General features: G+C 36.2%; 1 protein-coding gene across 10 annotated transcripts in view; it reads right to left on the bottom strand.

Moving 5' to 3' along the window:
* The window catches only part of LOC144967562 (proto-oncogene tyrosine-protein kinase ROS-like), a 249,089-nt gene that overhangs the window by 63,026 nt on the left and 171,063 nt on the right, over nucleotides 1-15,000 (bottom strand). For all 10 annotated transcript variants that reach the window (XM_078904998.1, XM_078904999.1, XM_078905004.1 and 7 more), the window contains 5 exons: nucleotides 7,224-7,265; nucleotides 5,596-5,883; nucleotides 3,668-3,749; nucleotides 806-964; nucleotides 233-373 (listed from right to left, as the gene is read on the bottom strand). In XM_078904998.1, coding sequence (XP_078761124.1) covers nucleotides 233-373; nucleotides 806-964; nucleotides 3,668-3,749; nucleotides 5,596-5,883; nucleotides 7,224-7,265 — 712 coding nt within the window. The remainder of the gene's footprint in view (nucleotides 1-232; nucleotides 374-805; nucleotides 965-3,667; nucleotides 3,750-5,595; nucleotides 5,884-7,223; nucleotides 7,266-15,000) is intronic.

Genomic DNA, 15,000 nt, shown 5'->3' with positions numbered 1-15,000 from the left:
AAATCATGATTTTGTTTACGAGAAGACACTGTTGTGTTGTTTTGTTGCAGGATTTCGTCCTGTTTTGTTTCATTTATCTTACTATCGTTATCTTTGTCATTGTCACTGTGGAAGAGGAAGAAGAAGAAGAAGAAGAAGAAGAAGAAGAAGAAGAAGAAGAAGAAGAAGAAGAAGAAGAAGAAGAAGAAGAAGAAGAGAACGATGATGACGCAAACGTTAACGAGGTACTCACAGTTGCCAGGGTTAGGAGTGGATATGTTCTTGCTCGTTCTCGGCCCCTCCCCTTCAGCGTTCCTTGCGGACATTGAGATGATGTATGGCTGGGAAGATTTCAGTTGGCTTAGTAACCAGGACGTGGCATTGTGGGGAATTTCTGTGGTGACGTGGACGATGGCATAGAAAACAAAAAAAGACACATAGTAAGGTTACGCTTTAATTTTCAATCGGAAATAAAAGATTTATTAATATTTACATCTATTTTTTAAAATGTGGTATGTGGCACTCGCCTTCAGAAGGGAAGGTCCAAGGTTCGAGTCCTACTCTGATCGGCTATGGAAAAAAGTTTTTAAATTCACATTATCTCACTGTACTCAGGTGTAAATGAGTACATACCGCATTGTCTCTGTCGGAAAAAAGACAATTTGTAATATCCCCTAACAGGCGTAATATTTCGTCCTACACGTCAAGCGTTGCAGTTGTAAATCCTCAAGTTAAAAAAACAAACAAACAGTTTTTTGATTGAGCTTTTATTAATAGGATAAAGCAAAGTAAAATATTGGTGATATCTCAATGCTTCCATACTTACCGATAGTTGTGTGATTGAGGAGGCGATGTCCAACAGGCTCCACATATATGCGGTAACTCAGGAGTTTGCCATTTGTAAACAAGGGTGGTTCCCATGACAACGATATGACGGTGGGGGAAGGCGTTGTGATCGAGGTGATAGTTGGGGATGTGGATGGCTCTGTGGATCAAACATTAAGTTAAGAAAAAGTTTTGAACCCGTAATATTATGTTGTAAATGATAATTCAGATTAAAAATCCAATAAGGATAAGGAAAAATTAACACAATGGTTTGCATTAAATAGACAAAACAAGACGCGTCCAGCCTTCTTGACAGTCGAACGTGAACTGACAGTCACGACGTGATTCTTCATTTGTAACCCAATTCGGAATTGGGGTACGAGGTAGAGTTCTACTTTAAACTGTTTTTGATCGATATCGGAAATATAATGATCACGTGAGCGAAAGACTGAGTCTACGAGGTCAAAATCGTATTATAACACCCTGTTCTCATAAGATAATATAAAAAATTAATACGTATTGAATTTTAAGCTTCAATTTTTTAGACGAAGACAGATACTGTGGACGTTTCGGGTTTTCAAAGACCTTAACTACGCCATTCACACATATCTCAATCGTCCTTAGTGTTACATTCATCGTGTTTTGTTGATAAAGGGGAAACCCGAAACGTCCGCAGTATCTGTCTTCGTCTAATAAATTGAAGCTTACAATTCAATAGTTATCTTTATTTTTTTTCTTCGAAGGTCAAGTAGCAACATTTTCATTAAGAAAATTTAAGAACACAAACTGGTGAAATTAATTGGAGTATAATAGATACCATAAATTATCATCATCAATCGTAAAATCACGCGATCCGAGGAGCAATCTCACTCCTGAATATTTATTATTATTTCACTCATTTATTTTTTATTTGTTGACGAATTTATTCATCTGTTTAGTTTCCCATTACTTCATTTTATTATTATTATTAATATATATATATATATATATATATATATATATATATATATATATATATATATATATATATATATATATAATTTTTTTATTTTTATTTATTTTTTTTTTTTTAACGAAAATATTCAAGTCTCTTCAATTCGAATCCATCTAGCACTCCAACAGTCTACGTAATCTATACTTTACAGTCCAAGTCTATGATTAGAGATTTGGTCATCCATTTCACTGTCTCCACATATCTCTTGCCTCCCTTTTAAAGGTTAGTGACCCATCACCTCCAAACGGTAAAATGTCAGGGTGAAGCGGATGCCAAAAAGTCCATCTAAAGTTAAACAAGTAATAAAAAACTGTACATTATTAGTCTTTTGCCTTTGAAAGGGTGATATTCATTCTTCTTTATAGAGAGTAATAGGAAACAACGTTATATATAATTTTTACTATAAATTTTTATTTTCGGCATAAAGTTCACCACGATATAATACACAGTCAAAGTGATACTAAGTTAACAGATGCTCTGGATTGTAAAACGTAATCAACAAAAATGAATAAAACAACTTCAAAAAATAACAAATAATACAAAATGCAGGAAGGACGTGCCGAATATTTCTCTTTCGTCGATCTGGTTTTATTAGTAAATGTGTATATGTTTTCCGTGATATTTTTTGTTGTCGTGCCGTTGGGCGAAGAAGGATTTTGACCCCAACACGTTCCGTGTTTGGTGTTTTGGTTCTTTTTTGAAGCTGCTAATATTCATTTTTGTTTATTACTTACGACATAATACCGTTCTGAGGCAACGGGTCACATTGATAATTCCACATTTCTTACCTCCCTTTAAAAAGATTTAAGATTCCACTCAGGGTCTAAGTACGAGTAGGCTACATCCCGCCCAGTCTTGGACAATCGTGATTTATTGATATGTCCAGCAAGACCACTGAGTGACCGGAAGAAAATTATTTGGTTGTTTGTGATTTCTCCATCGAGTCAGTGATTGATGGAAAACGGGGTGGGAACCTAGTGGTTTTGTTGGTGTAAAGTAGCCACTGATTATCTCAATTCAAGTCCAAAAGATAAACAACCACAAAAAAAGAATAGCTGTCCTAAACCTACATAATAAAGATCGGAACTTTCAAGTAGATGAAAATGATCTTTTCTATTTTATTTTTAATTTATCATTCTTTCGAGTATCGAACTAACGATTTAATAATTCATTCATTTTTTAAATCTAGTTTCCCCCATAGCGTCTGTGTGTATAACACATCGATTCTATCCCCCCCCCCCTCCCTCAGCCATCTTTCTTTTAAAAATATATTTTATGTTGAACTGGTTTATCTTATTCTTGACAAAATTCAAATAGGTGACCGATTGCCCCAAAACGGTATTATAATTGTGTAACAATTAGTGAAGATACAAGTGAAAAACCACAGTCGATGAAAACAAGAAATGAAGTGATCAGAGAAGTGCTAGAAGACAATAGAGAACAAAAACTGTTGCCGTGACATAATTGCACCCAGGACCCTCGACTGGCTTTTCAATCGACGTTTTACACCACTGGTAAAATGGCATATTAACTATCTTGAGTCCCTTATCCAACTTCTTGAGGTCATGAGGTCGACACACAACCAACATGAAAGTATATTGGCGAGCTAGCCGTTGAGGCTATGAGCTTTATTTTCATCGCAAACTTGAGACGATCGAGACATTGAGTAAGCTCCGATATTGGGTGGATATCAATTTTTTTAAAAGTTAACAACACGAATTATCAATTTAAGCGACTGCTCCACTAACTCTTTTGAAATAATATCCACTCAATATGGTAGCTTACTCAAAGTCCAATCGTCTCTGTGTTACAAATATGTGATGAGAATAGAGCTGTTTTCTGTAGCCATAGTAGTAGTGTAGGACTTACTTCCGTGTGCCAGGGTGGTGATCTCTACCGTCTCATTGGATTCACAGATGGGGATTTTGGACAGTAGGGCAAGGACTTTGAACTGTGGAAAGATTGATTACAAGAAATTATTATGAGGTGGGTAGAAAAGTACAAGAAGACAATCGAATGTATGAGGTTGACGTCGCTTGGTTCTTTGTTATTGTTTTAAAACCAGATGGGTGATACATTCTCATGTAAGCCCTTTTAACAAACTATAAATTAGTCATCACTTAAGCCCCCTAACAGGCGATAAACGTTAAGGGTTACACATAGTTTTGTGTTTTGGTACGATTCATTTGTCGGGCGGCACATGCGAGTATTTTCCCTAAACACATAGCATCTTTTGGAGTGATGGCAATCGAAAATGGATCCGATTGGTACGACAATTTCACTTTAATTCTTCACATAGGTCTCAGTTTTCAGATTATTAGTCGGAGGTTATATTAAATCTTAATGTTTTGTGCGACTTTGTGGTCTTGTGAAATGGCACTCGCCTTGTAAAGCACCTTGAGCAGGTTTGGTGGATATTATTCTATCTAAATACTCAATTTAAAAAATCCAAATTAATTTGGAGTAAAAGACTGGTAAAGGAACCGAGGTCGATCCCTGGTAAAGATTTTTTTTTTCTGACAAATCCACCCAGCAGTGAGTGGTAGTTTGGTCTGTTAAATCTGGTTATAAGTATGTTGCAATAGACTAGTGTTCTAACCAAAGGGTAGCAAGCAATTGCAATAGAAATATGAATCTTGCTCAATGGGCCTAATGTACTGTTTATACATAAAAGTAAGGCCAACTTTTAAACAAAAATGTATGATCAGCATCCAGTAGCTAAGATTTTGTACCGTTATCCGGACCTCTGATGTTTTCTATTCAATTATCTTTAACGACGAGAGGGTTTTACGCCCTAACAAACCAAGATAATTAATGGGTTGGATTGAAATCAAGGGGGAGCATCTGTGGCGAATGTGGACATCTTGAGAAGTATATCTATAAATATCTATTAAAAACAAAGTAGAATAGATTTTTGTCCTTAACGAGGGTGGAGGCGGCCTTAGTTTAACGAAAATCATCATCATCATCATCATCATCATCATCATCATCATCATCATCATCATCATCATCATCATCATCATCATCATCATCCTCATCATCATCCTCGTCGTTGTCGTAAAAGTAGTTTTGGTAGTATTAGTTATGGTAGTAGAATTGGTAGAAGAAGCAGTTACACTAATGTTTGTAGTGCTAATGGTAGTAGTAGCAGCAGCAGCAGCAGCAGTAGTAGTATTAGTATTATTATTATTATTATTAGTAGTAGTAGTAGTAGTGGTCGTGGTAGTGGTAATAGTAGCAGCAGCAGCAGCAGCAGTAGTAGTAGTAGTAGTAGTAGTAGTAGTAGTAGTAGTAGTAGTAGTAGTAGTAGTAGTAGTAGTAGTAGTAGTACGGCTTTGTAGTTTTGTGCTTTGAAACTTGAATCGCGATCTATTGGCAGTGACAAGAATCTTGATATGGATGACCTAAGGTTTAGTCCTAGGTAAAGACTCTTTCTTAACATTATCTCACCATACAACACATGTGTCAAATGAGTCCTGGCCACTAATAGCGTTCTGCCATACACTGATAAAACATTTATCTTTGCTAAGTTGAGGGTCATTGTTATCGGTCGATCTTTGAAGGACAAGTATTCTGGCCAAAATTCAAATAATGTGTTCTTTCAGAGTTTAGCAGAGTTGACTCTGTCGAAAACAAATTTTACTTGCTCCCCAAGGCGTCATGCCTTGTCCTTGACTCTTAGTGTTGCTGTTGGCTTGGTACTCTTTCTAAAATATTTTGAGCTCATTTATTGGATAATCGTTATATAAACTCAGGTTTTAAAAACAAAACGAATGGTGGTTGAATTAGTAGCTTACTTGATACGTGACGTATGGGTGTAGGTTGGTCAGAATGATTTGCTCGGGTTTGAAATTAAAATCTCCGTGTAGTTGCCAGCCGCTATCCACATGGACCACTCTCACGTGGACGCGATACGTCACTGGCACGTTCCAGATCAGGATCGGCTTCTTCCATTTCAACATGACTGAGGAATGGCTGATGGAGTCTCGCTCAGGACGAGGTATCTCCATTGGCGAGATCATTTCATACACTTGAATGACGTAATCGTCAAGAGCGAATGTGCAGCCTTGTATACAGTTTCGCATCTGAAAAGGTGAGGCAGAGACGGGTATTTTAGTCAATAAATGATATTGGATTATTACATTGGATGTGGAAAAAGGGTCAATTCCCAAGACAGCCTTGTACTGGACAGCAGATGGAAAGAGAAAGCGGGGGAGACCCAAAGAAAAAGAATAAAAGGAAGCAGACCCGTCCTAGAATACAGTTTCCACCAAAGCAGCCAACCGCAAAAAATGGAGATGTCTGGTGTGCCTCAAGGCCCGAAAAGGATTAAGTAAGTATATTGGATATGGTATGAGTTTTGTAGATATGGATAATCTGATCAATTATCTATAAATTGTAGGTTTCAAGTCGTGAATGGTTGTTTGCAATATAAATGGAAGAGATAAATACAGAAAGTGTCAGATAGATCGATAGATGATAGATAGACATAAGATTTATCGATTGAGAGAGAGAGAGAGAGAGAGAGAGAGAGAGAGAGAGAGAGAGAGAGGGGGGGGGGGGGGGGAGAATGCCTTATATTATAAAACCCAGGGCACAGACATGTCATATAATAATTCGCCCAAAACCAACGTCTCCATTAGATCTAAAACTACATTTGAGAAAAAAACCCAACCCCAACCCCCCAAAAAATCCCTTAAAAAGACCCAGACAGACAAACAAAACAAACAAACAACAGGACATCCCCCAAATTCCAAACACACCTACACACTGAAAATAATGCTACCAGCGTATCTGATCTTATATTCGCAGGCAATAAAAATGTTATGTGCGAATATAGAAGGGGGAAGGGGGGGGGGGGGCTGAGGTATTCTTCCACAATGGAATTACGTCACATTGAATAAGGAATGATATAATTATTAATTGAATATAAAATCAATTTACAGGATGTTTTCTATATCTATCACCAATTCTTGGCACGACGGATATCGCCTCGGAATATAGAATATTGTGATCGTTGTCACTGATATTGGGTATGATTAATGCATACTAACGTTTGATTGTAGGCAGCAGACATTGCTTTCATTTGTACTGTTTGATTATAAATATGCTTTGTTATTAGGTAAATATTGGACAGACAGACACATAGATAAATAGATAATTAGATAGATAGACAGATAGATAATTAGATAGACAGATTGATAGATAGGAAACTAGATAGACAGACATATATATATATATATATATATATATATATATATATATATATATATAGATAGATAGATATTTAGATAGATAGGTAGATAGATAGATAGACAGACAGATAGATAGATAATTACCTAGGTAAACACATTGATAAATAGAGAAGGACGTGGGGAGGGAATGGACATTGTAAAGTGGAATTATATGTAGCAAAATTTCTTACATCGTCTTGAGTTGCCGTGTAACTGTGTGTGGAGTTGACATTCTGGAAATAAGACGAAAAAAAAGGAATAAAGATGGAATTATTAAATATTCATACTCGTGTGATGAAAGCCTAAGGAGTCAACTGAAAGCAGTGTTCGTATTTACTTTAAGTGAAAGTCTAGCTTTCAAAATGACTTGTAACCCAACACATCAAACTGGTAATATGTCGTGGTGAACCAAATGACAAGAGGAAATTTTGGGTTTGGTTTTTGCCACCTACTTATTTTTCCTAAATAAAGCATTCTAAACTTAATCTTAATATCACATTTCTAACAATAAATTCATGTTTAGCACAAAGCTACTATACATACCATGTTATTTGACCAACGTGAGAAGAAGCAATTTTGTACAATAAGTCATTTATTCACCCGTAAATAAAATGTAGTCCTTGGTTTGACAATATATATATTTTTTAAAGATGAGGGCCATTTTTTTTTCAAACGATAGTTGAAAAACGAGTTTTTGTCCAAAATTTTAAAAAGTGTTTTTTTTTCGGCGTAGCCAAAAAATAATAAAAATTTAATGAAAATTGGGTCTAGTTTATTCGTTTTTATTGAAGAGAATTATTATAATTTCCTCAAAGCGGATAACCGAATTCTATATAATATGTCTGACTAATCGAAATGTCAAAAGGACAAGAAAAGGTAATTGAAAAAAAATTGTTAATTTGAAGAATGAGAAACAAAACTCACGTACCATATTAAAAGCATTTATCATGTTAACTCCACATTTATAAGGAAAGCTCCAAATTCTATTTGAGTCATCCGTTTCATCTCGACATAAAACGTCTTAGAGGCAATGAGTTACAATTTTACTCCATTTGAGGCTGTACCAAAAGATCGTTTGTGTGAAAATACCCCAACAATAAATTATTTTGAAAACCCAAGTTTTCATCCGTTTCTATCAATTAAATAATGTAATATGAACCAAAAACTGGCGATCTATCTCCAATAAAAGAGCAGAAATAGTTTCTCAAAGGCTTAAAAAAAGTGTGGACAGCACATCAATTTTGTCCACAATTTTTCGACTCTTTAAAAAGCTGTAACTATTATAATTTTGATGTTATATAGTCAGGTTTTGGTTTTTTTCCATTATCAATTAACCGAGAGAAGATGTTGAAAGCGAATTTTATTTCTCCAAATAACTTAGTATTGAAGAAGTGTTTGTGGCGAATGTCACATAATGACCTTTTGGCAAAGCTCAGTTAGTTCTATCAGTCATTTTGAAAACAAAACTGCGGCTCAGCGTGGTAAATCTGGGATTTATTGTTCTTAGAAACTGGCTTTCTTTGTTTCTTTACGATGGATATTAATGAGAGAAGACATCATAAAACTGATTAATGGTTCTAAGGATAACAATAGACAATAAAGGAACAATGGGTAGATTTAAACAGAAAGTAATAGATAGGCAATGACAGTAATGTTCTCTACAGGAAACTTGATTTTGGCCAGAAAACTCCTCCTTCAAATATCAATCGATTAAAATGACTTTCACCTTGTCAAAACTCTTAATGAAGACTTCCATAAAATTCCAGGCTTGAGAGTTTTTTGTCAAGATGAGAGTCATTTTGATCGGTCGATATTTAAAGGACAATTTTTCTGGCCAAATTTTAAAATTCGTGTGTGTGTATTTATTAAATCCAAGCTACGGCAGAGTAATACTATAATTATTAAAGAAAACATATAGTTAAAAACTTAACAATAAAGTAACAGCGAGTAGAGCACATCCCTCTGATACGAGGAAAAGCAGACCTGGTAAACGAACACAATTATGACATGGGCTTGTTTCAACATCGTTGAAATGGACAATGTTTTGCGTCGGTTTGAAAATTTCAAGTTTCAAATTAATTTACTTTTAGGTTTTTGGTAATATTTTACAAAATTTGATGGCAAAATATTGACAAAGAAAAATTAATGAGTCCACGACAATTTGGGGTACCAGACCTGAAGATTAGTACAGGTCGGTCGTATTTCAACAACATTCTTTATTTTATCCCAAGCTTAATAATTAGACAATTTAGCTTTTCTCTGCCATGCCAAACAATGTGTTATGACTTCCTTCCCATAACCCTCAAGCCACAAGGAGTTAAAACGTTTAGCTGTTCTTCTTTGCCAGGAGTTTGTTTTCTTCATTTTCCGCCATTAAAAAAGCCGATGAATCCCTCGAAGAGTATAAACAAACGACCGAAATGACCGCGGCACTTTGCGCATTGATTACTTTACAAATTTGTTTGGTAAAACTTGAAACGGTTTTGTATTTTAACAACACATGGTAGGTACAGTAGGTAAATCATATCTTTTCGAACGTCTTTAAGTAGTGGCGCTTGAAACCATCTCTTTATTGGAAAAAAAAAGAAAGGAAAAGAAAATTGGTTGTGGAGAGGACATCTCCAGAGTGAACGAATGCATTAGATTATATATTCATATTCACATTCATATTCTGAGCCATAAGGCCCATGAAGCAGGAGTTTATTCCGTTTTATACGGCATTAATCGGACACTATCAAATTGCTTGCTACCCTCTGGATAGGACACTAATCTCTCGCAAAGAAATTTCCACCAATAGAACAGACTCATCTACCCAATCACAGCGACGGGTTAAGAATAAAAATCTCATCTCCATCCAGGATTGATCACAATCTCTTTACGTGGGAGGTGAGGACTCTACCAATAGAGCTATCGGGGCACCCTATATATTAAAAAGCGTAAACAACAATCATGGGGAAAATCCAAAAAGCTGGGGATCGTTGTCTCCAAAATATGCCCCTAACACACGGGAAGATGCAATGTTCCTACCGCTTTAACGAATATCAGAGAATTAGAATTTATGGAGAATTCTGAAGGATGTGTGCAAACAATGGAAGAAATATTATTGCGTCCTGGAAACAAGATTTTTTTTTTATTACTGAGATTTGTTCACAGATTCAAAATAATTTCGTTTTTAGCGTTCATCCATCCAGTATTGGCAGAGTTAAAAATGTGTGTGTTCACAAAGGGCTGGGGGGGGGGGGGGGTGTCAGCGTGTAGACGTCCAAAATTTACCGAGTCGACTAACCGCTGAACGGTTTGGCCTTAAGCAAGTCACTCGACCTATCTCACTTTGCCGCGCTGCACTGCGGTTGACGCCTGGGTCAATCAAGTCTTCCTTTGAAATAGACCCTTAAGACTCCTCGTGGATGTATAATTAGAATTCTATTTTTAAAATCATTTTTCGAGGATGCAAAAACAGGACACTATTTCCTTGTCATTATCCCGAAATTACAAGGAACTGGCCGGAAGTAAGATCCGAATATTAAAGGCAACTTAGTAAAGGCAGTAAACCGGATGCTCTGTCCATTTCCGCTTCTTTACCATGTCATAAAAATGTATTTTGGTGCTTGGCCACTTTGGTTATTGAGAAGAGGATTGCCACTTTGGTTAGGGACAAGGAATTAAGTCCTCATAATACGGTACTTTTCTTTTCATGTCAACCCGATTGTTATAATGTCAAATATGGAACCCCATAGTGTGCCAAGTAGTTCATTTGTATCAATGTATAAATTTCATAGTGTAGGAAATGTTGAAGGTATTAGAGAATTTAAGGAATTTTAACTGGAACTCTCGAGTGCTGAGTGTATAAAAAATTAATTAAGAGCCATAAAAAGCCCCTAGTGACTTGAAATGATTGTATCTCGGTTTCCCCGCATGTTAAACGGACACTGACATTGCTTGATATCCCGACAAAAGTATTTCTTCAGAGCCCATGGAGCTGGCGTTTATCTCGGTTTCTTTAACGTAATTGCAATTGATTGCCACCCTTTGGATAAGACGCAAGTCATATAGGAAAGCACAACGAAAGAAGTTATAGAAACTGACAGTGAAGGCGGGAGATTGGATAAATCCACCACCCCCCCCCACCCCCCAAACCTTTTCTTAATATTGTTTTAAAATTACGAAGACGGTAAATCGGTCGATTCTTATTTGCTGTTAAAATGACGCCTCTGTTCTTTCATCTGATTGTAATATCTTCATTTATTTTCATAAGGAGATAATTATTATTTTTCTATCCAATTCCAGATTTCTATAGAGAAATAAGGTTTCATGACAGCAAGACCGATGGCCCAGTCCATCCACGCACACTTTCGTTAGATTTTATTATCTATTTTTCTTTTTAAATTCAAGAGAGAGAGAGAGAGAGAGAGAGAGAGAGAGAGAGAGAGAAAGAGAAATAGAGAGAAAGAGAGAGATAGAGAGAGAGACAGGGAGAGAGACTGTAAGAGAGAGAGAGACACACACACACACACACACAGAGAGAGAGAGAGAGAGAGAGAGAGAGAGAGAGAGAGAGAGAGAGAGAGAGAGAGAGAGAATTGTTTAGTGAAAATCCCAGTTTTGAGAGGTATTTTTTGCATAGACAAGGGTCATTCAAATCGATCGGCATTTGAAGGACGAGTTTTCTGGCCAAATTTTCAAATACACGTCTTATCATGGACCGGCAGATAACTGGTAAAAAATTGCTTGAAAGTATTCACTTATTGTTTATCTAAGTGTGTCTTAGCAGGTTTATAAAAGTCAATTTCTCAAATGTTAATAAATGACACACGGAAAGAAGATAAGGAAGCTAACAAAGATGGCTAGACATTAGATAAACCCCTCCTCTCCCCCCCCCCCCCCCCCCCCCCCCCCTATTTTCCGTCATTTGATATTGTTTTTAACCAGCTTAGTGCCGCACTCTGGAAAAGCACGTAGTTAAAAATTTGGCCAGAAACTCGTACTTCATCGATCAATTTAAGTGACCTCCATCTTGGTAAAAAAAAACCCTCTCAAACCTGAGACTACGCGAAGTCCCAGGTTTCAGAGCTTTTGTTTTGTTTTTCCAAGATGAGCGTTAATGTACAGAACCATTCAATCGATCGAATCTTACTTGCTGTTAAATTGCAGTTATTGTTCTTTCATCTTACTATTCTCTCTTTTTCTCCAAAGGTGATTATTATCTTTATTGTTCTATCCAATCCCGATTGTTGTGGAGAAATAAGGTTTCATGACAACCAGATTGATGATCCAGTCCATCCACATCGAGATTAAATAGATTTAAAAACAATAAGCGAATGTACATCTTTTTTCCGACATCGAAAACGCTGTTTATGGCCAGGTTCTCGTTTTACACATAAGAACGATGAGAAAAAGTTAAGAGTCTTTTCCAAGGACTCAACTATGCGATGGTCTCGAACCATAGATCTTCAGTTCCAAAGACGATTATCATACCACTAGACCACATAGCCGCACAAAAACAATAAGCTTTAAAACGGTTTAAATATTGATGCAGTCATTTCAACTCTTGACTCTAAACATTTCCATCGATTTTTTCCCTTCCGAAATTCCATTGGACATTTTCCTACTCAATGCTTCCTTTAAACAACTTCAAAATGCTCCCCCCCCCCCCCTCCAGTTCCAGACGACATGTTGAACCAGTTAACGGTCGTACTCTGGAAAAATTTGCATTAAAAACTTTGGCCAGAAAACTCGTCCTTCAAATATCGATCGAAATAAATGACCCTTATCTTGGCAAAATCTCTCATTCCTGGGACTCGAAGTAAGACTTTACGAAGTTCCAGCTTTGAGATTTTTTGTCAAGATGAGGGTAATTTAAATCGATCGATTTTTGACGGTCGAGTTTTCTGGCCAAATTTTTAAATACGTGTTTTTCCAAAGTACGGCAGTTAGCTGGTTAAATATTTCCTCTGGGATCTCTTCACAGGGCAAGCTCTTGCCCTCCAATAAGAGCCCTTTGACACCTCTTGTTTCTTGATTAGAAAAAAAAAACAAAACCCAGAGCAATCCAATGCAGTCAGTTTCGCAATCTGAAACAGAGTTAGCAAACTGTCCCGGGTAGGTTTCCTGCTAAAAAGCAACAAAAAAAGTCAATCGGTCGTATATGTGACTACTCGTCTCAAAAGGATATTACGTCGGGAAAGAATATTAATTAAAACATTAATGTATTGAAACTTGAAATTAAAGCCACAGTCGGTCTAATCACTCAGTTTTAGCTTGATTGAGTACATGAAATGACACTTAATCTTTTTGATAAAGCAACTTAATCTCACCTAAATTTCAATTTTCCGTGTCTTGTACATGCCGACAAAAGACCATTTTGAGTCCGTGGGTCACAAATCATAAAATTCGAGCAAAAACAGATTGTGGGATTGCAGATTAAACATGGACTCGTTTGATTTTAGTCTGTCATCTGTTACATCTTATAGCATGAATAACGATTAAACATACTATATTTTAGCTGCACTTGAACCAAACTATCAAGTTATGTTGTCAGCCCATATATATAATTTGAAATAGAAGACAATACATGTCGTTTCCAATTCCTCAGTAAGTTATTTTGATGATGAGTCCAATATTGGTGAAAGAAAGAAATGACTTGTCCTGACGTTTTATCTTTTGTTCTCAAGTCCAGCAAAGTAAAATTTTTGAGTTGACCAATCTCAACTTTGAACCCCAAAAATATTCGGAACAATGTTTCGCAATCTTGTAGAAATTTATGATGGTCATTTTTTCATAGAGAACGACGAACATTCTGTCAGATTTGCCTGTTTCAATTCATGGCATTCGTTTTGAGCATTATTTAGATGTTAGCAAGAAATGTGCATTATACGATTCACATTGTGAATTATGTTTTTTCAATAGAACGTTGCTTTTTGGCGCACTAATACATTGTGCGTATAAGAACCCGGCCACTATAAGAAAAGAAAGGAGAAATTTATTGGACTGACACAACTTTGGCATGAAAAGAGGAATTTAATTACCTTTAATTGTGCACGCAAAAAGACGTTGGTTAAACATCTTGCAATACAAGTCTATAATGTTAGTCCGTAGCTATCTACTTGGTCTTGAGATTAATTTCTCCTCAGAGAACACACTTCACCTTTTATTAAAAGCCAATGAAGAAGCATTCAGTAGTGAAATGAAGAAAATTATATTATCGTCCTGGAAATAAAGATGTGGTAAACAAGTGACTGACATGATATGGGAAATTGAATTAAAGAAGGCTAATGCGATGGAAAACGTTGTCATACGAGTTATGAAGTAGCCTACGTCTTGGCTTTTGTTCTTATAACTAACAATAAGGGAATATTGATCGAAAAACAGTAGCTATTGGTCTCCAAATAGGGTGTACGTCTATAGATACGACAGCACGGATTATTAATTACAACTAACTCCTGCTCTTTGACGAGGAATTCGCAAATCAGATAAAAATGCCAAAGTAGGTCATCGCAAGTTTCCATTATTTCTTTCCATACTTTATTCCACTCTCATATCATCACAGTCTGCGTGAAAAAAAGTAATTTTATAAGCGTTCCTTTGTGAAAAGCGATTTGGAATTATATTTCGGTCTCTCAAATAATTTTAATTAGATAGCAAAAGAAAAAAAAATGTAGAAAATTGCTGGAGGACTGATGGCAAATGACGAAGAGGCAAGCCAAAAGAAACATGGAGACGATGAAAAGCTGAACAGACTGGCTTAAGCTGGAGTAGCATCAATGTATGCAGTAGTGCGGCCGACAGACGGATATGGAGGTCCTTGGTAGATGTTTATCCGCTCCATTGATCGACCAAGGATTACAAAAGTCAGTAGTTATTATGTCTTCCTACGTATATTAAAATGTTATATTCAAACAATTTAAAATATTTTTTTCAAATGAAATTCAGGGATTTGATTTGGTATAATTTTCTTACATGTGGCATTGT

The sequence above is a fragment of the Berghia stephanieae genome, chromosome 3, assembly GCF_034508935.2.
Source record: "Berghia stephanieae isolate SIO BIC M18660-M18661 chromosome 3, UCSD_Bste_1.3, whole genome shotgun sequence".
Taxonomy (NCBI): domain Eukaryota; kingdom Metazoa; phylum Mollusca; class Gastropoda; order Nudibranchia; family Aeolidiidae; genus Berghia; species Berghia stephanieae.
Note: the sequence above shows the minus strand (reverse complement) of the source record. Positions and strands in the feature narration are given on the sequence as shown.